At 47.2% G+C, this 25,888-nt stretch overlaps 2 protein-coding genes across 8 annotated transcripts in view; one reads left to right on the forward strand and one right to left on the reverse strand.

Moving 5' to 3' along the window:
- The window catches only part of Fam234b (family with sequence similarity 234 member B), a 37,542-nt gene extending 27,149 nt beyond the window's left edge, over positions 1-10,393 (forward strand). The window contains exons 8-13 of one of the 2 annotated variants that reach the window (XM_021165154.2): positions 1,061-1,204; positions 1,363-1,444; positions 2,596-2,751; positions 5,732-5,849; positions 7,353-7,573; positions 8,097-10,391. In XM_021165154.2, the coding sequence (XP_021020813.1) occupies positions 1,061-1,204; positions 1,363-1,444; positions 2,596-2,751; positions 5,732-5,849; positions 7,353-7,573; positions 8,097-8,102 (727 nt within the window). In that variant the 3' untranslated portion in view covers positions 8,103-10,391. Of the gene's footprint in view, positions 1-1,060; positions 1,205-1,362; positions 1,445-2,595; positions 2,752-5,731; positions 5,850-7,352; positions 7,574-8,096 lie in introns of both variants that reach the window. The other variant, XM_021165155.2, reaches the window with a different exon arrangement.
- A 1,090-nt stretch (positions 10,394-11,483) lies between these two features.
- The window catches only part of Gsg1 (germ cell associated 1), a 17,562-nt gene continuing 3,157 nt past the window's right edge, over positions 11,484-25,888 (reverse strand). For 2 of the 6 annotated variants that reach the window (XM_021164943.1, XM_021164942.1), the window contains 5 exons: positions 18,371-18,689; positions 16,349-16,519; positions 15,532-15,684; positions 14,343-14,454; positions 11,484-11,900 (listed from right to left, as the gene is read on the reverse strand). In XM_021164943.1, the coding sequence (XP_021020602.1) occupies positions 11,558-11,900; positions 14,343-14,454; positions 15,532-15,684; positions 16,349-16,519; positions 18,371-18,689 (1,098 nt within the window). In that variant the 3' untranslated portion in view covers positions 11,484-11,557. Of the gene's footprint in view, positions 11,901-14,342; positions 14,455-15,531; positions 15,685-16,348; positions 16,520-18,370; positions 18,690-21,373; positions 21,577-22,132; positions 22,261-25,888 lie in introns of those variants that run through there. The other 4 variants (XM_021164941.1, XM_021164946.2, XM_021164944.2 and 1 more) reach the window with 4 other exon arrangements.

Raw genomic sequence — 25,888 nt, forward strand, 5'->3', positions numbered from 1 at the left:
TAAGGTGTGTGGCCGGAGAGAGGTCTTCTGGAGACTCATACGTGACGGGGGCTCTGGGTTTGGGTTGACTAGTGAGTAAGGGCAGAAGTGTGGGGAAAGTGGAGCTAACCTTAAAATACCAACTTATGCTAAACACAGTGAGGAATTTGTTTCTTTTGGTTGTGGAATGTTGGGTGTGTGATTATGTCATAAATAGATTATAAGGATTGATATTAACTTAACAGTCCGAATTAGAACAACTAAAGGATATATTTATAAAATGGCTGTAAAACTATATAGGAAAGCTTTGACTTCTCTCCCCTATATTGTGACAGAGCAGGAATAGGATACATGAAATCTTATTATTTTAATTTTTACTTACTTCTCAACTTGTGTTGTCATATGAAGTGATCTATGTATTTTACCTACACAACTCTTGTCTTGAGTAATAATTGTTTTATTCCTTTCTGTCAGAAATTTCAAGTCATTTCTAGCATTTTTCCCTTTGGTATTATCACATTGTTTTAGTGAATTTGATGGAATGGTTCCAGTAGTCTAGAAAAAGAAATCATTTGATGAAGTAAATGCCAAGCTTAATGACACCTGTTCCCATCTCTGTCCTCTGCGCCATTATCCTTGGCTCTGTTACTGTCCCCAGAGGGTCCAGGTTGAGAGGATTCCCAACCAGGAAGAGTTAGGAGTCACTATCATGGACTGCCGATTCACTCCTCTGCAAATTGAAAATATTTGGAAAAAAAAATTGAGCATGCACTCGACATATACAGACTGTTTTTCTTGTCATTATTTCCTAGAGTGCAGATTGCAACTCTTTATACATTGAGAGTTATAACTAATCTAGAGATGGTTCACATTACATAGGAGGATCTGGGTTGTACGGATACAATGTATCATTCAACTTAAGGATGATGAACAGGCAAATTTGATCTCTGCAGCAGCTCCTGGGACCCGGCTCCCACACAGACACCAAGAGACAACAGAATACACAAGCAAACATCAAAATGAATAGCTATGGGAATCTCATCCACACCAGAGACTAACTGTTGGGTTTTGTTCAATGTAGTGATGGAGTTGAGCTTCTCCAGTTGGTGAAGGCGCCAGATTCCAACAGCAGCAGCCTCCTGATTACAACCAGACAGGGCCTGGTCCTGCTTAGAGGACAAGATCTTACGCCTCAGTGGAAGCTGAACCTTCAGGGCCTGCGCAGGTGTGCAGAGTGCCCTTCATGGCTGCTGTTCTGAGCCACTTTCCTGTCTTAAAATGATCTAAAACAACTGCTTGTTACCGTGCCTGGTGCGAGGGAAGGGAGGGAGGTGCCTGGTTCTTTCTGTCTATGCTGTTTATTGCTTCCTTGTCTGTCTGCAGCCAGCCCACTCCTGGGTATTTCACTGATGACCAGACATTGGACTTCCTTCTGCAGACACAAGATGGAGATGGGATGAAAAAGGTAAAAACAGGTCTCAACTCAATCAGCACTTTTGGAAAGAGTGGGCTCTGTGTCCAGCCCTGGGTTGGACACTGGGAAGAATATGGGCCGGAAGCGTAGTCTCTCCCTTCAGAGAACTCCAGTCTGGAGGATGGATGAATCGGAGACTCAGATCATTGCTAAAATCTGCAACAGCAGTTTTTCTAGACTAACCCAATGTTCTTTTGGGAGCCTATACTTCCAGTTAGGTGGGAGGAATCACCGTACAAAGCTGGGTGGGGAAATGGATGTCATAGTTCAGTACAGGCACAATCAGGTGTCAGAGAAGTCAGAACTCTGGGAGGCGTTTGCTAAAGGCAGGCAATATGGGTAGGACCTCTAAGGTTGGATTTATGTTGTGGGCAGCAAGGAGTACCAGGTTAGCAACAGGAAGACCAGAGCTCAGAGACAGAGGTGCCGCAGCAGGCTGAGAGACGCTGAAACATGCACGGGCTGGCTCTCCATCTCGCCTTCTCTGTAAGGTTATGTGTGTGAATGCAATGCTCTTGCTGGGAGTCATCTTTCATTCAGTTCATGTCAGAGGCAGAATTATAGAGTTTTTGTGTTCATTTGTTTTGTTTTTGAGGGTTTCATCATGTAGCTATCCTGGAACTCTTATCTGTAGACCAGGCTAGCCTTGAACTCACAGACATCTTTCCTCCACCTCCGAGTATTGGGATTAAAGGTGTGCACCACCACTGTCTGGCTCAGAATTTTAGTTTTTAAAAAACAATCGGCCTAGATTTTATGTTGACAATTAAAGCTAACCAACTGTGGGCTGAAAAATGGCCCCAAACCTGTTTGTACTGAAGCCTTGAAAACTTTCTTCTTACTATTTCTTAAAGACTACAACAACTATTGATTAAACATTCATTACATCGCAGTAGTTCTTGCAGGTAATCTAGAAAATGATCTAAGTGCACATGAAGGCATGTGTAACTACGTGCAAATGCTTGCCCATATAAAGGGACTGGACATCTGGTGGCTCCATGTGTCAGGTCAGCACCTCACAAATATGGAGGAGGATGAACACCCACTCTTGGGGATATTGCCTTAATGTTTGTTTGTGTGTGTCTTCTTGTCCTCTGCTCTCCTAAGGACTGGCAGTATCCTCTCTGTCTTCTCATTTGCAGATGACAGTGGTAGATGGAGGTTCTGGCTCCATCATCTGGAGTTACAGTATTCCATGTCACATGAAGGAAACACCAACCACTTCTGCAATTACTTCAGACCAGAAGTCTGTCTTCCTCTTCTGGGCAGAAGCACTGACTGCTGCATCTCTCAGTTCTGTGAGTGACGGGGAGGAAGGGGTAGGTGGTGGGAATGGGGGGAGGGTGGGGTAGTTCCCTTCTCTCTCACACAGCCATAGCGGCTGCTCTATGGAGCGTGAGAAGAAAGAGCGCGCTGGGGGGGAGGGGGGCAGAGGAGGCCTAAGCTGAGGGGTCAGTGGGAATCATGGGTAATAAAGCAGCCTTGACACCCAGAAGGCAGTGTCTGTCTCATACTGTGGTATCTGGGTGGAGTGCGTGAGCAGGGGTGGCTTAGACAGGGTTGCTGCCTGGAATGTGGTGGAACTCAGCTATAAGCCCAGCTGACTTAGTCCAGTGGAATGCACTCCGCCTCATTTGCTATGTGCCAGATGCTGGTTCTATCTGTGGGGAACCGAGCATAAGAGGATGCAGCTCTGAACCTCTGGAGCAGGCAGGGGGCCCAGGGACAGGGGAGCATAGTAGACACACAGTTCTGAGTTTGTCAGCCGTGACCTCCCAACATGTTACTGTTCTGAGCCTTCTGTTCTTTTTTAAACTTCCTTTTTAAAAAAAAAAAAGATTTATTTATTTATTTATTTATTTATTTATTTATTTATTTATTTAATGCTTATGAGTACACTGTAGCTATACTGATGGTTGTGAGCCATCATGTGGTTGCTGGGAATTGAATCCAGGACCTCTGCTTGTTCCAGTCGATCCCGCTCGCTCCGGCCTAAAGATTTATTTATTATTATATCTAAGTACACTGTAACTGTCTTCAGACAGACCTTGAAGAGGGCGTCAGATCTCATTACAGATGATGGTGAGCCACCATGTGGTTGCTGGGATTTGAACTTAAGACCTTCGGAAGAGCAGTCAGTGCTCTGAACCGCTGAGCCATCTCTCCAGCCCAAACCTCCTTCTCTTTACTCTTTACTCTATCCCCTCACTTTGATGATCAGTCTTATCTGAAGTCTAGGGTATGGACCTAACTCGGCTGTGCCCACAGTCCTGGTCTCCTTACATAATAATGAGGGGATTGGACCAGATGGTCTTCACAAGGAGCTCCTGAATGTCACTCCAAGTGTGTCTTAAGAGCACGGAGATCCAGATAAGAACTGTGGAGGGGGCTGACAAGATAAGATGTCCCTGTGAGTGAGTTGCCTGCCGCCATGGTTGACAACCTGAGTTTGATCCCTGGGAACCCCATGGTAAGAAAGGAAGACTGACACCCCTCTCTCCCAGCCAGGGGTCTTCTGACCTCTACATGCACACTGCGGCACATAGGCCCATACACACACACACACACACACACACACACACACACGCACACGCACACACACACACACACGTCTGCACAGACACACAACATATATAGATAGGTATGTGGACAAAAGAAGGCACGAACTGATTTCAGTTAAGGGTGATTAGGGAGTGTTTCATGGAGGAGGTTGATTACAAGTTAAGGTTGAGGGCGAGAGGTTGTATAGGAAGGGCTTGTGTGGTGGAGAGGGTGCTTAGACAGGAGGAGATAATGTGATGGATGGGCAGTGGCTTTTCAAGGAACTGAGAGTTAGTGCATGTGGCTTGAGAACCTCCTCAGAGGTTTCTTAAAGCACGGTTGGCAGCAAACGAGTGCAGCTGGAGTTTAGAGTAAGTGACATGAGACACTTTAGGTTTGTGTTTGTTTGATCAGTTTTTCTTTTGATTTCGTTTTGTTTTGCTTTTGAGATGGCCTCTTTCTACACAGCCCTGGCTGTCCTGGAACTCACTACATAGACCACGCTGGCCTTGAACTCGCCGAGGTCCCTATGCCTTTGCAGTTAGAGGCATGTGTCATGATACCCAGACTGTGAAACACTTTAACTCTCATGCTGAGAACTGTGGGCTTCACTCAGCAGGCATGCGGGAAGTGTTCAGTTATTTTCATGTCATGCAAGCTGAGCCTAAGGTCTGTCCTTCCATACATGGGCACATAAGAAATGGCTTCCTCTGCTTTAAGGCCTCATGGTGGCTGTGAGGATGCAGGATGGTGTACCCAGCCCCCTCCCCCATCAACTAGGGTGCTTCTCATACACAGTCCATTGAGACGGGGCCCGACAGTCTCTATACTTTAGCCGGTGTGTGGCTGTGCACACATGGGCTACCACGGTCCATCCCCACGGAGAAGGTGTGTCGATAAAGTGTCCTGGTGGATGTTTCTCCTGCTGCTAGAATCAGAAAGTCAGGACTCAGGCCTTGGCACTTCTTATTTGCCATTGGCGGTTTTCTTCAGTGGAGTCAGTCTGGTCCCCTGAGGGACTGTCAGGTGTTTCCAGTATTTACCCTGGTGCTTGCCACCTCCATCAAACACAGGTCTTTGTACAAGCCAGGCAAGATCACTGTGGGGTTATGCCCCAGCCCCTTGCAGTTAGTCTGGCATCCAAGGAAAGGAAATATATTTGGCTCCTGTTGAGAAATAGCGTTTCTCTCTGCAGAGCCTCACCTGCTGTAAGGATGAATGGGAATCCCAGCTCTGCCATAGGTCGCAGATAGGAGTCTCCACAGACTTCCTCCTCTCTCCTCTCTGCATTCTATCCCCTGCCTCCCTCCTTTATGCTTACATGTGCAAGCATTCTCTTCCTTCCCCCTCCTCCTCCTCCTCCTCCTCCTCTCTTCCTTCCCCTCCTCCTTCCCCTGCTCCCCTCCACCTTCCTTCCTCCTCCTTGTCTTCCCTCCCTCCCTCCCTCCCTTCCTTCCTTCCTTCCTTCCTTCCTTCCTTCCTTCCTTCTTGCCCATTTCCCTTTCTCACCCCTTCCTTCATTTTTTCCCTTCTCTTTCTCCCTTATATATTGTTGGCTATGGATAATGGTTTAGAGTCAGGAATAAACCTGTGCTTTGGCTTCTGGGAAATCGTATGGTCCCTGTAGCTGGGAACAGAAGAGGGTCTGGCCGGAACTTTCTGCTCCACTCCTTCCCCTGACAGTGTCCTTGTTCCCAGTGTAGTCACCATGCTCTCCTTTTCTGTGACTGTTGCCAGGACGACAGCTCAGGAGCAGAGCCTCCTGGCCTTTATCACCTTTACCTCCTGCACCCAGCCTTCCCTTCCATCCTCCTGGACCTGAGCAACACCACTGGCATAGTGACAGCTTCAGAGGGTGAGTCCCCGTGACACAAGAGTGCCCTGGCTGAGTGATACCCTTGCTCACCAAGGGAAGGATAACGGCATTTCAGGAGGCAGTAGCATCATTTCCTGTGGTGTCCCTGGAACCAGGGCACTGCTGGGGAGCTTTCTCAGAGTTCTGGGGTGAGAATACATATTCTGTGGATGTGCTGAGAGCTGAGGGGAAGTGTACCCTCATTCCAGGAGGACTCCGCTGTGTGCCAGGCGCCTGTAGGGGCTTAGGATTGGCAGTTAACCGTATGGGCTATAATGGAGAAATGTTACTTCTAGGGAATTGATTTAGCTATTACTTCTGTGAATATTAAACACATTGTATCAAAATTGGAGTCAACAGAAGAGCCAAGCAGAGGATTATTGCCCGTAACCTGACCACTCTGAACGTTGGGGAGTATTCTTCTTCATGTGCATCTGTCTAAGTAAACTCTAAAGCAGATTAGAGAGCATATCCTAGAATTACTCCATTCAGGAACCCACAGCCCTAGAAACTGAGCCACTACTGTCTGCTAGTCTCAGCTGGGCAAGGAGGGAGACCAGTCTAGCCACAGCTCCCTGCTGTCTTTCTCTTCCAGCTGGGGAGGGGACAGTTAGACAGGCTTCATATAGACCAGGCTGACCTCAAACTGGCTCTGTAGTTGAGGATGGCCTTGAACCCTCGACCCTCCTGCCTTTATCTCCGAAGTGCTTGATTGCAGGTATGCACCCTTACACCAGACTCCTCCGTGCCTTTCCACACTGTTGCCTCCCATCGACTTGCTCTTTAGAGTTCTTCGCCTTGAAGTGAAGCAGTACAGTCTGTCCTCTATGCCCTGAGCTTCATGGGACAGAAAAGCTGATCTGGAATGTGCAGGCTGTCAACTGGTTGGGAAGTGGGTGGGCGTCAGCTTGCGAAACCATGTAAGAGATATAAATAAGCTGGTTTTCATCTTCTGCATAAAGCATGGTAAATAAGAATCCCAAGGGCTGGGGATGTAGCACACTTGGCAGAGTGCTTGCCTAGCATGCAAGGGGCCCAGGGTTTGATCCCAACACTGGGGAGGTAGAGGCAGGAGAACTCTACATTTCTCCTTGGCTACAGAGCCAGTTCAAGGCTGCTTTCCAAGCTAGGACAATACTGGTCATCTACGTGTCCTCCAGATAAAGCACCACAGTTACCCGAGACCCTGGGCAGAGGAGAAGAGTGGCTGCAGAGGAAGCGGCAGAGTGAGCCGAAGCAATGGGATGGAGTTTGCAGCTCACAGTGACAGCGTGTTAAGGGGAGGTGCCAGCGAGCCTGAATAAAGTGAATAAAGCTCTGTATGGAAAAAAGAACCTCATGTCCCTTTCAGACAAGCACTGCTGATTCCTATTTTAAAGACAAGGCAGGGAGTCGAGTGTAGGACCTTGTGCCTGTCATATAAATGCACGCGATGGTGACCTGCGCTGCTGGACCGAACCACTCCACTCTTGCTAACCGCTTCTTGTCTTTGTCCTTCCTCAGTTGGAATCAATGACATCTGGAAAGATGCCTTTTATGTCACCAGGACAACAGGGATGAGCCCTGAAGGACACCCTACCTCTCTGGTGGTCAGCAAGCTTAGCCTGCGCTGGGCACTCATGGAAGGCCAGATGGTCCAGCTGAAGGAGACCACCCCTAAAATTGGCCGTGGGGAACTGCGGAGATTCCTGTCTAGGATAAAGTTTGTTGATTCTCCCTACCAGGTAACTAGATTTTACTTTTTAGTTAAAAATAAAATTCTTTTTTCTAATCACATCTATGTGTAAGGCTCACACATATCCTGACACATGTTTAGTGATCAGTGGACAGTTATAGAAATTAGTTTTCTTCTGTGTGGGACGTTCAGGTATTTAGAAATGTAGCATTGTGAGTTTTTTGTTTTTGTTTTTGTTTTTTTTTACCATCCCAATGACTGGACGGGGGTAGATCTTCCTGGCATTTACTGCGTAGGGTACCAATGATGTTCAAGTCTATGCCATTTTGGTTTACAGAAACAATGTACTACACAGTTACCTTGCTGAGAACAACAGCCCTTTCCCTTAAAAAATATCTGGGACAAGTTCAAAGTTGAAGAGCTAGTCATTGAGAAGGACCAAGTCCCTGGGGCTCACAAACTGTTGGAACTAAACCACAGGACCGGGAAGAGAAGGAACATTCCCATGTTTAGATTTCCCATTGCTTTGGAAATCCCATTTAAAGAGGGTAATAATGGCCCCTTCCCTACAGATCTAGTGCAATGGAATTCTCCGGAATCAGAACAACTCGATGGACTGGCTGCTGTCTCTCCTGCGTCAGTTCTCTTGAGAGAGGATGACTTCGGGGCCGTGCAGCACTTGAGATCACTGGACTGCGGCAGCGTGTTGAAGCTGAGATGTAGCATGGTCCGCTTAGCTGGGGAACCTCACGACCTTTCCGTCCCCACGCTAACCCCTTCTCCCGAGAACTCTGTGTGGATACTTTGGAAATGTGAATCTTATAGCTGTTTTAATTTTTTTTTTTGTACCTTTAATTTATAAACCCTTGTGGGGAAAGCCAGTGGCCTACAAGCAGGATATATGTTGTTTTGCCTTAGGCCCTGTGTGTCTCTCTGTGTATGTGTGTGTGTCTCTGTATGTGTGTGTGTGTGTGTGTCCAGTGTTGTAACAGTTATTCTTGAGATATGCCCCAAGCTTCAGGGATTCCGTTTCCTGTCCTGGTGAAGTTCATCTGGCTTGGCCATCTTGATGCGACTGGATGGCCTGTCTCTGGTCCTGAGGGTCACACACCACTGTTTTCCCTCTGCCCGCCTGTACTGTGGTTCCTTTCCAACTCCAGACAGCAGTGAGGAACACTGGAGGTTGTGCTGGGGGCTAGTTATCCTGTGTGCTCATCTGTCTGTCTCCTAGACTCTCCACCTGCGGAGTGCAGACATGCTTCTATCACAGAGAGAGCAAGGGTGCCTCTGACCACCTTGTGCCAAGCCTTTAGAGCTTTGATGGCTCTGCAGCTGTGATCTTTGATTCTGCTTCAATGGCCGAGGGTTTGCATGTACACTGTCCTCAGTCCCATGGCCTTGTCCTGCCGTAGCTCTGCCCTCTTGCTCCGAGTCTTTCTTCTCTGGGGCATCTCCATCTCTTCCTGTTTCCTCTCTTATTCAGGGATCTGTTTCTGGACTTCTGCTTCTTGGGTCCAGTATGCAACCACTCTGGCCCCATGTCCTTCCCTCCTTGTAGAGCTTTGAAAGCATATTCCGAGAAAGTTCTCATGTAAATACTGTAACTTTTTATAATGACCAAGTTCTTTAGAATTATTGCCATCCTTTTCTGCCCCTTCTATGTAAATGTGTGACCTCTTTTAACTCTTTCAAACGTCTATGTCATTATCTGTCATGCTGTCTGTTCTCATGGTGGCCAATGAAAACACACTTCTCTTGAGGGAAAACCAGATTCTCATCTCACTTGGGCATGTATGTCTTTTTAGCTTCTGTTAATAAATTCCAGGAAACTAGATTCTAGGTTTAAGGGGCTAACTATGAGTTGCCCACAAGAGGTGTTATGGGTAACAGAGGTTGGTCCTTGGGCCACCCAGCAGATTGGCCTCACCAGACTTGTTGGTACGTCTGCCAGAAAGAGCAGAAAAGCATATTTGGAAGTCATATGGGACCAGGTTGACTTTGGAAAGGGGGAAACAATGAATAGGATCCTTTAGAGTCTGGAGATGATTCTAGGTTATTTCTAGTAAGTTGAATTTCTGCCAGTAAAAGGGCTTAGAATATAGTTTGGATTGTGGACTAGTTTTCAGTGGACCAACACGGGAGATGGGTGGGGGTCCTATGGCCTGCTTGAGCCCTTGTAGGCCCAGTGTTCTCTGCAGTGTTGTTCTCGGAGAAGCCAGCCCGTGCAGGAAGGAGGAAGATACAACAATGCTCAATGGAGACATGCTTGGGTTGTTGCTCGGGCTGGAGGCTGTTTATGCTGGTTGAGTCTTAGCTGAGAGGAAGCGCCACAGATCGTATCCCTGAATTCTTGGTGTTTTGGTAAATAACATCCTAACTTCTCCTTCCTAGAAGTGTGAATCGCTTCCTTGCCGAATGCAATGCAAACTCTAGGCTTACTTCCTGTTGCAGCTGGTTAGAAAGGTAGCTGAGGGTTGAGATGGCTTCTTCATCTGGCCTCCTGTCAAAGGCCTCCTCTAAACCCTCCTCCTTGTAGGCAACAACTTACCCAGATATTCAAGATAGGAAGTGTTAAATGAGGGTGGCCCACAGAATCAGCCTGAGCATGCCTCAGTAGTGCTGTCTGCATGGCAAGGGTCTCCCCTCCTCTCAGCCTCTCCCTTCCTTCCTTTGTAAGCCCTCCCGCCTCTGCCCTGCACAGCATCCTCACAGGCCCCCAAACATGTGGTGTGGTGATACCGACTAACCCCAGGAATGTGAATTGCTGTCCACGTTACCTGCATTGAGGAGGATCCCAGGGTTTGTTGCCAGGAAGTACGGTTTAAAATGTGAACTGCTACAGAACAAATAAATGCTGTGTACAGGAATATACACGTGTGTCCTTTCTCATTCGCCCTGCTAACCAGGATGGCTCAATTCCCTTATAGAATAAAGACGAGTAGACAGCTGGCATCCTTCGTGGAGGGAAACAGTGGGACCAGTTTCTGAGATGAGGGAGCAGGTGGATATCCAGAGGGCAACATCTGCCCCAGTCTCATTCATGGTAGAAACCCCTGTATGAGTTTCCTCTGGAAACCCGGGAGGCCATTTCTAGAAGGGAGCTTGATGCTATAGAAACCTCCACGTATCATACCTTCCTAATGGCTTCTAGGGCCTTATTTAATAATGTTTTCATTTTAAAAATTTTATCATGGTATGTGCCATGTTTCCTTCCACTGAAGGATCCAGGAATCAACTCCAGGCTGTGCAGCAGGTACTTAACCACTGAGCCATTTAACCAGCCTATTTTTTTTTTAAGTTGTTTTGAGATTTATTCTGTGTGTATGGGTGGTTTGCCTGCCTGTATGTGTGGCTGTATGTGCATGCGTGTGCCTGTGGAGGCCAGGGGGCGTTAGAGCCTCTGCAGTTGGAGTTACAGTGATGAGCCACCATGAGTGGAATGTTCTGGAAGAACAGCCAGTGCTCTGAACCACTGAGGCTTCTTTCTAACTCTGTAACCAGCCCATTTAATCATACTTTACGAGCTACTATGAACATTCAAGACATTTGCAAGTGTGTAGGATGCTCTCAATAGTGTCTCCATCTCCCTGTGCGTGACTTCCAGAAGAACTCTAGACCATCACAGATAAGCCACTGTCAAAGTGCTTAGCTGCATTTCAACTTCCAGACAGCTGAGCACGCTTTACCAGACTCTTAAAGGTGGGAACTGTTTTACATCTGCCCTTTTTATCCGCAGCGTGTAGTTTAGAACCTGCCTTAAGCAATTGGTAGAGAGAAGGTGGTTCTGGAGACGCGAGATGGGAGATGGATGGGGTGAGGCAGTGTCAAGGGGAAGGAGGCAGAGCAATGCCCTCTGGGTAGTGGTGGTGCACACACACCTTTAAATCCCAGCACCTGGGAGGCACAGGGAGGTTCTCTTACCTTACTCTTAGTTTATAAAAATAAGGCTCGGAGACAAGTTTGCTTAAGCAGATGTTGATAGTGAGTGACACCTATGGTAGGACTTAGCCTGCTTCCCAAACCCACTTAACTCCTAAGGCTGCTCTTCTACAGATGGCTCGACCACTTCCTTTAGCTCCTGGCTGATCCCTTGTTGAAATTCCTTGTCCTGTAGCGCCGAGTAGAGGTCAATAGCTTCAGAGACAGAGCGGATGGGATGGCTGGGGTACTGATGGCAGCTGGACAAAGGTTCCCCTGCGTGGGTTGCACACGTCAGCGGAGGAGGAAGGAAACAGCGGTGGTGCTGCACCAGGCAGCTGGGGTTGGTGTTAAAGCTCTTGCTGTGCCTGCACTTGAACTCCAGCACCAGCTTCGTGTACGTGTTGAAGGTGGTAACCGCTGACGCCATGCAGCAGGTGAAGGAAACCCACGCTGTGCTAGGGGCAAAGGCAAAGGAAAGCCAGTAAGAGTCTGACTCTGGAAAGAGAAGCACCATGCATTCTGCCACAGACTAGGCACTGTCGTTAGGGAGTTATGGGGACCCGAGTATATTGCCTTCTGCCGTGCTACTGTGAAGGACGGAGACCAGAGGACTTCATCGGCCTTAGTTTTGTACTCAAAGAGAAAACAGGTCGTCTACTGCATTGAATTCCACCACTCGCCACCGACTGCCGTTTTGTGATACTTCTATGTGTGGTGTGTTTATTTACCCCTATAAAATCTCCTAGACCTCTCCTAGATTTCAGGCTCTCATCTATGTGGTGGGCAGGCTCAGACATACCCCCTCACCCCTTCTTTTTTTCCCTTTATGCCCTTCGCCAAAGAGATCCCTTCACCCTGATCCTGGAGTAACCTTCTCTCCACTGCCCAGCGTTGTTTGAACTTAACTGTTCCCAAGTTGAGCCTTTTGAATCATTCGTGAAGACATTTTGCTACAGCTCTGAAGGCATCACCTTTTGCTCTAGTGGGGTTCAACTATTATGAATGCTGTGGTCCTTGGCACAGGGTCATTTACAGTGGAAGCTGAGTGTGAATAGAAGCTGGGTGGGCCTCAGAAAGGAGAAAGCACAGCAGGGAACGACAGCATTCCTAAAGACTTGGGAAGCCAAACCCCTAAATCTCGCTGCCATCTTGGGAAGCCCAGGAAACAGGAGGTTTTGTGAGGTTAGGACCTGCCTGGAGGCCAAAGGCTGGTGAAAGGCAGGCCCAGGGCTGCCTTGCAGACTGTTATCCCTGACAGTAGATGACTTGCAGCCTGAGCCCCAGAGTTCTCTGCTTCTTTGTGTGTGCCTGTGTACAGCCTCTTGGATCTGTCCTCCTTATTTGAGGCTACATGTCTTTTGTTGCTTGCCCAACTGGCCTATGAGCTTCTGGGAACTCTCCACACCTCCCATCCCTCTCAATCTATAATCCATAGGGATTATAGACATGTGCTCCTGTGTCCTCCTTCTACATGGGTCCTAGGGATTCGAACTCGGGTTCTCATGGTTCCATAGATGGCACACGTCTTTAGTCACAGCACTTAGGAGGCAGAGGCAGGCAGATCTCTCTGAGTTCCAGGCCAGCCTGGTCTATGAAATAAGTCCAGGACAGCCAGGGCTCCATGGAGAAACCCTGATTGAAAAACAAAAAAAAAAAAAAAAAAAAAAAAAAAAAAAAAAAAGAAAGGAAGGAAGGAAGGAAGGAAAGAAAAAGAAAAAGAGCAGATGGGCAAAAAGCAAAACCTGACTGGTTGTGGCTGGGCAAACGGAAAAGNAAAAACAAAGAAAGGAAGGAAGGAAGGAAGGAAAGAAAAAGAAAAAGAGCAGATGGGCAAAAAGCAAAACCTGACTGGTTGTGGCTGGGCAAACGGAAAAGCTGACCTGGGGCTGGTGGACCGATTAGAGTCCTCAGTCACAACACATTGCAGCTTGAGGAAATGGATAGGATCTGACGTGGAAAAGCCCCACTGTACCTTCATTATTATGGAACTGTGAGCCTAGCCTAGTGCGTTTTCTGTACCCTTGGTATGTTTTTTAAAAAAGCAGATCTAGTGGAGGTTTATTCAGGAAAAGTGAGAAAGGCCTCCCAGAGGGGGAGGGGCTCCGAGTAAAGGTGGCATTCAGCTTGGATGTGTGGAGGGTGGTGCACGCCTATAATCCCAGTGCTTGGGAAGCTGAGGCAGGAGAATCAGGAGTTCACGGCCAGCCTCCGCTACATAGTTAGAGGCTAACTTGGGCAACATGAGATATATCCCACACCCCACAGGAGAAGTTTGAAATGACTGAGCCCTTTGTGTTTAAGGCTAGAGTGTGGAAGGAAACAGTATTGTGTGAGGCCACCGGGGTTGGTGTGGGCTGGAGCTCTTACTGCGCAGACACTCTGAACTCCAGCACTGACCCCGTGGTGACGGCTGGTGCCATCCGGTTCTATTTCTAGCAAGTTCAGTAGAATTTGAAACTCAGGAGTTAGGAAGAAGTTACTCTTGGAGTAAGGGTGTATATACTCGATGCAAGAGATTCCGGTTGAGGATCGTCAACGGATCAGACGGCGTTCAATCCAATTTTCAAGGTTATAACTATTGTCCGCATTTCTCTAATAGCCTGAGTCGTAAACTATAGAGCATGTAGTATAGTTCTCACAAGCTATATAAGACCAGCCTTGCTTCTCAAGGACAGTACACAGATCAGACAAAGAAGCAACTATTACAGCTGCTGAGCAGAAAAGCTGGACCAGGTTGCATCCTCAAAGCCAGAGAGGAGAATGTTCTATGCACCCTCTGAAGGCAGAGAGCAGGGAGGGAGGGAGAGGATGCCCCCCTGGTCCTGCTCTGTATTTGATGATGGATGAGGATGGCCTGGAGTTGGGCTGTGAAGCTTCAAGGTATAAAGATGACTTACTAGAAGGCCCAGCCATAATTCCAAGAGTGTGGTCTCCAGTCCTCCGGACCTAAGTTGGCAGTTGCCTGGAAGACTTGTGAATATAGCATATGAGCCACCATCCCCAGAAGGCCTACGAAGGAACAAGAAAGCAGAGGTGTGTGTGGCATCTGGCTACTGGCACCAGGGTCAGTCTGCCCTGGGCATCCATGGCTTCTTTGCCATCACATTTCCTGGGAGACTGTGGGAGGGGCATCTCACATGTCCATAATTCACAATAGTTGAGAGCTGGGACAGAGTCTGAGTCGCTCTCATGGCTATTTCCCATTTCGAATTCTTCCTACACATTGGTCTTCAGTGTGTGTGTGTGTGTGTGTGTGTGTGTGTGATTTTATTTCACTTTAAATTTTAACCAACAGTGACTGTGCTGTGTGGTAAAGCTATAGATTCTGGTTGGGAAGTAGAGCCAGCTAAAAGTTGTACATGTTGAGGAAGCTTGCGAATAGAGGAACCTTGAAGCGAAAGCCTGTGTGACAGACAGAACATAGAGTCTTGCCTGCTGCTTCAGTTTAAAGTGAAAGTTGTCTGCACAGTATATTGTGCCACCTCTCTCTGTGTGATTGTACGCATGAGTGTGTGTGGGTGCCTGCCCGCGTATAGGCACAAGGGTCCTCAGCTTTTCCATCTTATTCCCTCATGGTCCCTCGCTGAGTTTACAGCTCACTACCTTTTGCCTAGGCTGGCTGGCCAGCAAGACTTAGCGATGCTGCTATCTGATACTTGCATGCCCAGAGCTCGGGTTGCAGATACAAGTGGCCATACTCGGTTTTTATGTGGTGCTGGAGAGTCTAACTCAGGCCCCCAACTTGAGCAACAAGAGCTCTGATCCACTGAGCCACCTTCCTAGATCCTACCCCCAGCTTTTCTTCTTGCTTCCCAGGCCTTTTCTCCTCTCAGGGACAAAGTGCCTCTCAGGGACAAAGTGCCTTGAAGGTGGCACTTCACACTGACCCCTGTGAACCAAGTCATGGTGCTATACACCTCTAATCTCAGCTGTTGGAAGCTGGAGGCCACCCAGTTACAGTTGAATTACAGTCTAACCTATACATAGGAAGGCCCTGGGCCCCGTCTCACACAATGAGCAAAACAAAGCAAAACCTCCAAAGGAGCCCGGAGAGGAGGCACACTCTGCCGAGGCACTGTCACTCACCTGACAGGACCAAGGAGACGGCTGCAAATGCGCTTAGCTTGAGCCCACAGCCAGGGTTCCTGGTGAGCAGCAGATCCGTCAGTAGCAGGAGGAAGCTGATGAGTTGAAGTCCGATATAGGCAGTCTGGGCTCCCAGTGACAGCCAAAAGACCTCTGCGAGGAGCCAGGAAAAGAAACCCCACCCAGACGGTGAGCAACCACTGTGGACACACACACGCACGCCCACTAGAAGTCAGAGGCCCGGAGGAACAGGGAGAGGGAGAGAGACAAAGCTGAAAGAAGCACCCAGTGTCCTCAAGGAATCTGTGTATCGCCGTGCACACACACACACACACACACACACACACACACACACACACACACACACACACTCACACACACGTGCTGGGCTGTGCACACTGCTAAGCTTCCCTGGGAAACAGAGTCTTCTATTTTCACAAGCCCTGTCCTAGTCATCTTTCTTGTCTTTCTCTTTAATTTGGGCATATGTCTTTATTTTCTGGACCTCTCCCCTCTTTCAGTAAGGAAAAACTTGGGTGAGGCAGGAAGGGAGCAACGTCTCAAGGCTAGCTCAGCTACAGAGACCCCCTATCTCAAGGAAACACAACTAAAGCCAACCATCCCCTCCCCCCCAACAATAAGAAAACAGGGAGGAAAGGGGGTGCTTTCTGATTTGTGAGCTACATTCGTACAAGTGCGAGTCAGCTTCAGGAGGAATTCCCATCAGCCTGTGCGAGGCTCTGAGGTAGAGAAAGGAGATCACAGTACAGTTTAGATCCAGAGAGCCCCAGGTCTGTCTGCAGTTATGAACACGTACTTGCCACGGGCCCCCAAGGGAGGTGGAGGAGAGAAGCCTTCTCCATTAACCACTCCCCTCCAAATCGGAGAGTGGGGTGACATGAGCCTTGCAACGTGGCAAATTCCAGTAGTCCTTTCTCACCTCTCTGGGCTGGTGGTGTGAGTTCAATGAAACGTCTGCACTTCTCCCCTGAAACACAGAAGGCTCGGTGTTACGAGGCGTATCCTGGAACCGTGCGGTGGAGACTCCCCCCCCCCAAGCCCTGCCACATTTGCTCTGACAGCTCCCCCCGACCACCAGGCGCTCACACCACCATTCATTCAGGTGATGTCTCAGTTTGAAAAACAGCAAAAGCACCAATGAATGAGGCATCCAAGACTCGCTTTCTGGCCTTCACCTCTGGTGTGCAGAGGAAGCATCTTCCTAGGTCAGAGCTCCAATTTTCTGTCTTGATGTTAACAAGTTAACAAGTCCTTCTGCTGCTGGACCGAAACTATTTGTGGAATTGTGACCGGGATGTCAGGTACCACAAGGCTACAGGTGACATGCATCTGGGCTCTCTCTCTCTCCCCCTCCCCTCCCCCTTTCTCACACCCCTCCCATTTTTATTTCTCTTCCGTGTTTTTCCCCTTAGCCCACTTGGAAATTTTAATATCAAGTTGAACATGATCTCAGGTTTTAGGACTTTTCCCTGGCCCCAGTGTGACTTTTACATATTCTGTATGCGGAGGAAGAGGAGGAGGCAGAGGCAGGTTATAGGTGTCATTCTTTCTGATCTAAGGCATACACACCTGACTGGTGTGAACTGACCTAAGGCATACACACTGATTGGTGTGAACCGAACAGTGTTTTTTTTTTTTTTTTTCAGTAAGTGACAAGAGACTTGGAAAGACCTGTCTGTAGTTCCTCCAGGGCATCCTAAAATCTATCTGTCTGTCTATTTTCTACATTATCTATGTATGTATCTATGTATCTATAAGCATGTATGTATCTATCAATATATATCTTTCTATCCATCCATCCATTTCGAAATCCCGGGCACCAACACAGGACTTGCACATGCTAACTACTCAACCCGGGCACTACATGTCCAACTCTTGTTTTTTTCAAAACTCTCTCACTAGACAGTCCACTATGCTCTTGAAATCACCATGTAGGGCAGGTCTTCCTCATCCTTCTCATCCTCCTGCCTCAACCTCTGGAGTGTTGGTTCTATCTATAGGATTATGCTGCTGGAGTTTCCCCTTACTTTTTAAATGCCAACACTGATGTTTAGCCAAAAAGGGGAGGAGGATTTAGGTGCGGTGTACCTCAGCCCTTTCATCTAACAGGAACATCCAGGCCTACAGGAATGAAGTCGTTCATGCAGAGGTCTGGTTGGGCAGAGCCAGGGTTGTTTCTAAGCAGCAATGGTAGCCCCCTTGAAGAAAGACTCTAATGATTCTAAAGGTCTAAGGGCCAACACTGTGTTAAACCACATCTGCTGAAGTTAGAGACGTTGCAAAGCCTCAGGGGGCTTATGACTGTGTTAAAAGGGGCCACAGAGAAGACATAACAGACAGAGTTTGGGCGTGAGGCCCATGGTGGGGAACGCACACCTTCCCATTGCTGCGCCGACTCTTCTCAGCCCAGTGGGGTTTCTCTGCTTGCATAAGATCCCAAGGTTGCCTACCTTAGTCAGGCATGGGGTCTCCCATCAAGAAGCCAAAGCAGGAGGATTGGGGCAACTTCTAGGTTAGGCAGGTCTACCTAGTGAGTTCTAGGATAGCCTGGGCTACCAATGGAGGTAATGTCTCAATAAACGGTTTTCTCTTTAAAGGCAGGTGAGATGGCTCAATGCGTGCTTGCCAAGCCTGGCTACTTGAATTTGATCCCCTGGCCCCACATGCTGGAAAGGGAGAATGGAGTCCTGCACACTGTCCTCTGACCTCCACACATGCATGTGCGTACCCCCATTCCCCGTACATACCCACACACAATGCAAAGAAAAATGTAATTGAGAAAGCAGGTCAGGTCGTGCAGCGAGCATGAGGGAATTACCTGGCTCTTCCATGGTTTCCTCACAGGATAGCCACATGCCACTGCGGAAGGCAAGGAAGGAGAACCGGTCATCCCCAGTCTCCCAGGTGTATTGTACCACCTCCTGGGCTGATGTGTTGGCGATGCTCCCATCCAAGGACATCGGCATGTCAAAGCACTTGGCTGCCAGACTTTGCCCGCACAGGGGCTTGGGCACCTTCTGTGTGCCCACAAACCACTCGCTGCTGAGCAAGGATGCTGTGGAGAGGCCGAGTGATAACATGTTGAGGACGGCAGAAATGAAGGTCCGCTGGTCAGAGGAACCCTTCTGGAACTCCATCTGCAACACACAAAGCAGGCGGGGAGGACACAGATCTGAGGGGTGCGCTCCCTGGACCCCACTCACTCCTCTTCAACACGGTTGGGCAAAGCCTGCCACTTGAGTGCTTTCTCCAGGAGGCCCCATGGAAGCCATGCTTCTATGTGGCCAGGAGCAAGGGCTGTAGTGATGATCCTCAACAAACTGGGAACCTGTGTCGCTCCTGCAGAGCAGGAGTGATTTTCATAGGCAGAGCGATGGCTGGATAGACACTGGATAGGTTTATAGAGGGATGAAGGTGATACCAGACGGGAGACATTCTAATGGGGGACTCTAAAGTCAGTGCGAATTGGATGTGAGCAGGGCTTTAGGAAGCAGGAGAGTTTGCCTGGCTTCCAGCTGGCAAGCCCTGGGGAATGTGTGCATGTGTGCTTGGGTGGAAGACCTCCACTGAGGGTATGTATGCTCAGGCAAAGGCAGCAAGGGAACAAGGGCAGCTCATTGCGAATGCTCTGAGCTGTCAGCCTCCTTTTGTGTAATTTTTTAAAATAATAATTTGTTCATGTATATAAAGTAGTGGGTTTCATGGTACTATTTTTTATACATATGTCACTATAGTTTGCTTATATTTGCTCCCAAGCCCCTTTCTGTTATTCAGAGTCCTTCTTCTTTCTGTTCATTTGGCCATAGTCTCCTTCTGCTTTTGTATCCTATAGACAAGTATATTTATTCATATATACATACATACACACACATATAGATATGAGAGAAAGCATGCAATATTTGTCAGAGTCTGGCTTATTTTGCTTACCAAGTTGCTCACCAGTTTCATCTATTTTCCTATAAATAGGTTTATTCCTTACCTATTTAAATAACTCCGCTTAACTCCTGGGATGTGATATGATCAAGTTGCATCACCCCAGGGGAAGCAGTTGGAACTTTTGATGCCTTCAGGATAAAAGTTGGCAGAGTGTATGCAAGAGAATGCTTGCTTATTATGCATGAAGCTCTGGGTTTGATCCAGTGTGGGGGTGCATGCCTGTGGTCCCAGTGCTTGAGAAGGAGGGGCAGGAAGATCATTCCTAGCTACTTTGAAGCCAGCCTGGGGCTACATCAGATCCTGTCTCAAAAACAAAGACCAATGTTAACCATATCAGCTTCATTATGTGATTTGAACTGAATTTGATGTAGAAAAATGATTGTGGTCAGTTCTGAGCATCATAAGGTTGTTTAACAGTTGGGGAGCAGAATGGAAGCTTGCGCTTAGCTTCCAGATGGTTCTTAAAGCAGACCATCTTGAGCTTTTGTGGGATCACTCCTATCAGAATTAATCAGGCCCAAATCTGCTTAGCTTGAGGATGTAAATAACGCCACAGACCCAGCAATCTCTGTGCACCCCAGCTTAGCAGAATCGACATGTAACAGCTTAGGACGACGACCCTTTGTTCTTCAGACTCTCCAGGGATGGAAGAACTGCACACCACACACAGTACCAACATGACAGTGACCGTGTATACAAATACCTAAACTATACAGCATAAAAATGGCTTCCGGAAACTAATCTGCTAATGTGATTTAAAAAATTAAATGCATTCAACACCAGCCTTTGTAAGACTCATGCTGACCTTGACTGAGGACAAATCAGTGGCTGGATCACCCACCCCATCCAGGAGCAGGCGGGAGCGTGGCTTGCCAGGATCTACTGTCACTTGCAGTGTCACTTGCCGTGACACATGCTTAAAGATGGTATCTTCTTTGTAGTCTCCAAAACTATTGGCTCCCGCCCTCGTTCCAGCACAGTGACCTGCCTGCCCTTGCTGAGTATTCTGAGTATTCTATTTATTTTCATAAAGTAAGCAGTCAACATAGTGTGCTTCCTGTTTCCCCTTTACCCTTGCTCTTTGTCCCCATCTCACTGCCCATTGCCACCAACGCCTTCCTCGACCACCTCCTTCCATTCTATTACCCATTCCCTCCTTACATTTAGAGTTTTTCTCCTCCTCACGATCCCCTTTATGGTCCTCAAAACACTCTCTCTCTCTCTCTCTCTCTCTCTCTCTCTATATATATATATATATATATATATATATATATATATAAAATATAAATATAATATTTCATATATATATATATAAAATAATCAAAATCTAGCTAACATCTGTACATGAGAGAAAACAGGGCTTTTTTCTTCTGGGTTTGACTTATTTCACAATATATATTTCCACTTCCATGTATTTTTCTGCAAATTTCATGATTTAATTTTCCCGCACAGATGAATACAGTTCCATTAGGTATGTATAGCAGATTTTCTTTCCTTATCCATCTATGGTAGTCATGTAGGTTGGTTCAATATCTTAGCTCCTGTGAAAACTGTGGCATCAGGCATGATGATGTATGAGCATTTTTGTGGTGGGTATCTTTTCTCATTATCTGATATCCATAGCTTGAACAGGAAGAGAGCTTGCCGGTAAAACATCTTCTCTAATCATTCTATAAAAAGGACCAAACCCGAGGATCTAGGCAATTCCAAATCTCCACCTGAGGGTTCTATTTTAATAGTGGTATTCAGCCTTAATTGGTTTGAAAAGTCATCTCCTATCATACTATACCAGATCAGCTCTTGGCTCTATCATTAATTCATTCCAAGTCACGAATTCACCTACGCTCCTCAAGGCTATGCAGAAATAAAGAATATTGAGGCTTACCACAGGAATGCAGACCTTGTAGCCTCAACCAAGACTCCAAGCAAATAATCAAAGAGATGATTTGAGAAGTAAAGGATGAACAACTTGAAATGACTCAAAGAGGCTCTCTCCAGAAAGAACAGCCACCAAGAATAGGTGTCGTACTCTCTTCTATCCCCACTTGTCAGAGACAGGGTCTCAGATAGTTTGTGACCTCGGTCTGCCTATGCAGCTTTGTGCCTTGAAGATGAGCTTGGATCCTCCTGCCCGACGTCTCATATGCTAGAACTCCATGCGTGTGCCGGCAAGTCCAGGATTGTGGATGCCAGGTGAGCGAGCACCCTACTGAGCCTCCTCCGCTCCAGGTTGACAGTTAAACGGACATCTCATTCCTGAGACTTTTCAACAATTACCATCCCCCAGGTAGCATCTTTCACCACATGACTTTTCTCTATAGTCGATACTTCAAATTGGAAGAACAAATCTCATTTCTCAAGTTTTCTTAATGTGGCTTGAGAGGGACAGAGCCTAAGAAGAGCTCTTCCTTTGCATATGCTGACAGATCCCTTCCCAAGGCAACCCTCTACCCTCTTGAAGGAAGAGACAGAGCAGAAGTGCTACAGGTGGCTCAGTAGCATCTATGTTCACATCAGTGTATATTAACAGAGAAACATGGCATTAGTGCATGGTCACAAGGGCAGCCAGTTGATGCGGTGTATCTCTGTCAAAGAGTCAGGCACTAAGGTTTCTCCTGCAAAATCAAAGGGGGAAGCTGGTTACCTTGGCCATGGTCAGCGTCTTGTAGCCTGTCTGGAAGGTCGGACGGATTCCGTCTGTACAAGTCTCTTTGGTGCAAAGTAGCAAGAGAGAAGGCTGAGTTTTCCTCCCCCCTCCTTTGCCTTCCCGCCCCTCCCCTTCTTCTCGTAGTTTGAGGAATGCCTCTTGATTAAATGCTGCTATGCCATGAACGAGGACATTTAATAAGTGACAGGGTAATCACAGCCCAGCTGTTCTTGGAGATTATGCCAGAGGCCAGAGCAGCACAGATCTGCATTTGCAGAGGGGACATCCTATAAAAAAAAACAAAGAGTGATTGATGTCCCCTCTACCTCTTGTTCCCTAGTAAGGGGTGTGGCTGGCTGGGGCTTGACTTCTACAACAATACACAAAAAATATGGATCCACTGTAACTTCTCATGGTCTCGCAGGAAGCAGCTTTAGGCTCCGCGGTGTTGAAGCTTCGGGAGCCATAGATAGACTACTGGCTTGTTCGGTGTGCGATCTCCATTTCCTAGGCAGTTCATGAACGGTTGCATCTCTCCTCTCATGTTGAGTGTGTTGGGTGGGGAGGATGAGGATAAGGAAGGGGTGGGAGAAGCACAGTATGGAAGATTTGGGGAAAAGCCCACAGATATAGGGATGGCCCTATAACGACCACCATTTCTTTCCCAACTTTCAAGCAAGGGATGGGCATCTTTTTATTTTCTCCAAACAAGCTACAACAGCAACAGCAACAACAATAATGAATCCAACCAACCATGAAGGAGTGGGTCACATCCATCCTCTTGGCAGTTACTAGAAGCACAGAGCATTCTTTCTGTCCTTAGAATTGTAATATATACACATATCAGCAGCTACGCTCTTCCTTCTACGCAGAATGTCTTCAGTTTGTTCTGACATGTCCCCACTCTCTCCCCTCAAAGAGACAGGGGTTCTCTGTATAGCCCTGACTGTCCTGGAAGTTGTAGATCAGGCTGGCCTCAAATTCAGGGACCCATCTTCCTCTGCTTCCCTCTGCATGCTGGGATTAAAGGCATGCACCGCTGTCACCCAGCATTCTTTTGATCTTTCAATTTTAGTGTAAAAAGCCATTCATTGTTTGAAATGGCTTTCTCCTCTGTCTTTGCTACACCATGCTTCCTTGAAACCGTTTTTTTTTCTTTTTCACAGTGTGTGTGTATGTGTGTGTAGCAGGGGAGTGACACGTGTATGGAAGAGGACTCTGCGAGTTGGTTCTCTTTTTCTTTTTTTCATTTTTAAGAAATTATATTAACCACTGAGATTTACCATATATCTTTTGACAAATACTGGTGTTCAAGGCAGGTTTCCTGCTAGAACATACTCTATTGGTGTAGAGGGTTATTCACAGAGTCTAAGGTAGATTCAAACAAGTATGTCAAATAGCCAAACTGGAGGCCAAGAATTTCTGAGTCAGGAAGGTTGTTAGTCTCTGCGAGGTTTGAATAATTCCATCTGAATATGGAATTTTCTAGGATGTACAAAGCTGCACCATGCTTGGGTTATTGGGATGGTTGGGTTGGATGACAATGAAGTCATGATCACTTATGAAGCTGTAGAAGAAAACGATTTTTTTTTAAGATTTATTTATTTATTATATGTAAGTACACTGTAGCTGTCTTCAGACACTCCAGGAGAGGGCGCCAGATCTCGTTACAGATGGTTGTGAACCACCATGTGGTTGCTGGGATTTGAACTCTGGACCTTCGGAAGAGCAGTCGGGTGCTCTTACCCACTGAGCCATCTCACCAGCCCGAAAACGATTTTACAGTCCAACAAAGAAGTCAGAACTTCATTCAGAGAAAAGGAGAAATAATTACTGCTGGTCACTTGTCACTTGTGCCCTCAATGGCTCCCTTGAGGCCAAATGGTTGGAAAAGAAAGTGGTTGTAGACTGCTCTTCAGGAGTTCTCTACTATTTTTTTATTAGATATTTTCTTTATATACATTTCAAATGCTATCCCGAAAGTTTGGTTCTCTTTTTCTATGGTGTGAGTTCCAGAAATCAAACTCAGGTTGTCAGGCTTCGTGACAAGTCCTTTCACCAGCTCAGCCATCTCTCAGCCCCCCCCCCCCACCCGGGTATCTTTTATGTGTCACCCAAGCACCCTACTCACTGTGACACAACTCACTTTGCTTTGGGAGAAGGGGACAAAAAATTTTGTGGTCTCATTTTGCTCTGGAGTAGGCTTGCTTCCAGGATGCATGGTTCCCTCTTGCCGCTGGGTGGCGCTATACCCTCATATTTTCTTTCCTGACCTTTCCTTCCCTACAAGCCAGTCCAATGTGGGTAGAGAAGGCTTCATTCTGCAGAATTGCTCTCTTTCCTTCAGTTGGCTTTCGTCCCGATACAAATCTACAGACTGCCATGTGTCAGCCTTATGGAATTCAGGACTGAGAATGAACGTTGGGGGTGTTCAGCCACTCCCGGCAGGACATTTTGTAGGACTATTCCCTATAGTTCATTTCTGGTGGCCAGTTCCAGTTCTCAGTGACGCAATAGATCCTCAAGTGCCTCCCATAGGAAACGCAACATCACGGTATCAGAAAATACAGTTAGCCAGCGTTTACTGATGGAGTTTTGTGCACATGTTTCTCTCCTTAATTGCATCCCCATTCTCTCCACCCGAGAACAGTGACCAATTCTTTTCCCTTCTCGATGCTTCCACCCTTCAAATACTTGGAGACACGTCTCATATCCCGCCTTGAGTCACCGCTTGGCACAACACCGTGTCTTTGGTTTTTATTGCCTCTGCTCATAAACCGCACCCCCGAAGCCTTAATTGCCTCAAGTTTGCCTTCTTCAGAGAAAAGGGGATGGGCGTGGCAGGGTTGGATGCAGAGGCCCAGAGGTTTAGAATGAAGCTAATGAAACCCTACCTCCCCGGCCCCTTACTTATTTGAGCTGCTTCCAAGGGCCTGTTGCCCAATCCAAACTTATAATTTTGTATTCTTTTCCTTAAAGGGTTCCAAAATATTAGTTTAGGCTCCCACAGCAGCTCTGATCCACCCATTCCTAGGGTGCTTGTCTGGATGTGACCAGTCAGTTTCCTCTCTCTGAGATCCTTGGGACCCAAAGTTCAATTTCCTCTAAAAAAAAAAAAAAAAAAAAAAAAAAAAAAGCAACTGAGTTTCTCTGCCTTGACACACACAAAAAAATCAGAACCCAGGACTCCATTCATTTCCTTTCATTGTAATTTGGGTTTGCTATTTCCCCAGACCCTTTCCTGTCCTGTCTTAGAACAGAAAAAGTAACTACTGGTCAACGGAACAAATTCAAATAAGCTAGTCTCGAAAGAAAGCTTCCAAGTCCATATGGAGACAAATAGCCCGCATCTCAACACGTGTTTAAACTTGGTGTGTTTGGATGGTCAGTGGGAAGTCCCACTTGGGTGGGACTATTTAAGCTCCTCCCCATTCATGACATCCCAGTGCTGAGGCCTGGGACTGACCTTCACTTGCTAAGGTTCTCAGTTGGCCTCCTCTGTACTGTAGAAAACCATTTTTACTGGCTCTGCATAAAGAGAAATGATGGTCTTGGGACGCCCATACTTTGTAGGCAGAAGTTCAATTTACTGCAAGGCGACCACGCTGCGCTGCAGACTAGAGGTGGCGCACGCCTTTAATCCCAGCACTTGGGAGGCAGAGGCAGGCGGATTTCTGAGTTCGAGGCCAGCCTGGTCTACAAAATGAGCTCCAGGACAGCCAGAGCTATAAAGAGAAACCCTGTCTCGAAAAA

The sequence above is a fragment of the Mus caroli genome, chromosome 6, assembly GCF_900094665.2.
Source record: "Mus caroli chromosome 6, CAROLI_EIJ_v1.1, whole genome shotgun sequence".
Taxonomy (NCBI): domain Eukaryota; kingdom Metazoa; phylum Chordata; class Mammalia; order Rodentia; family Muridae; genus Mus; species Mus caroli.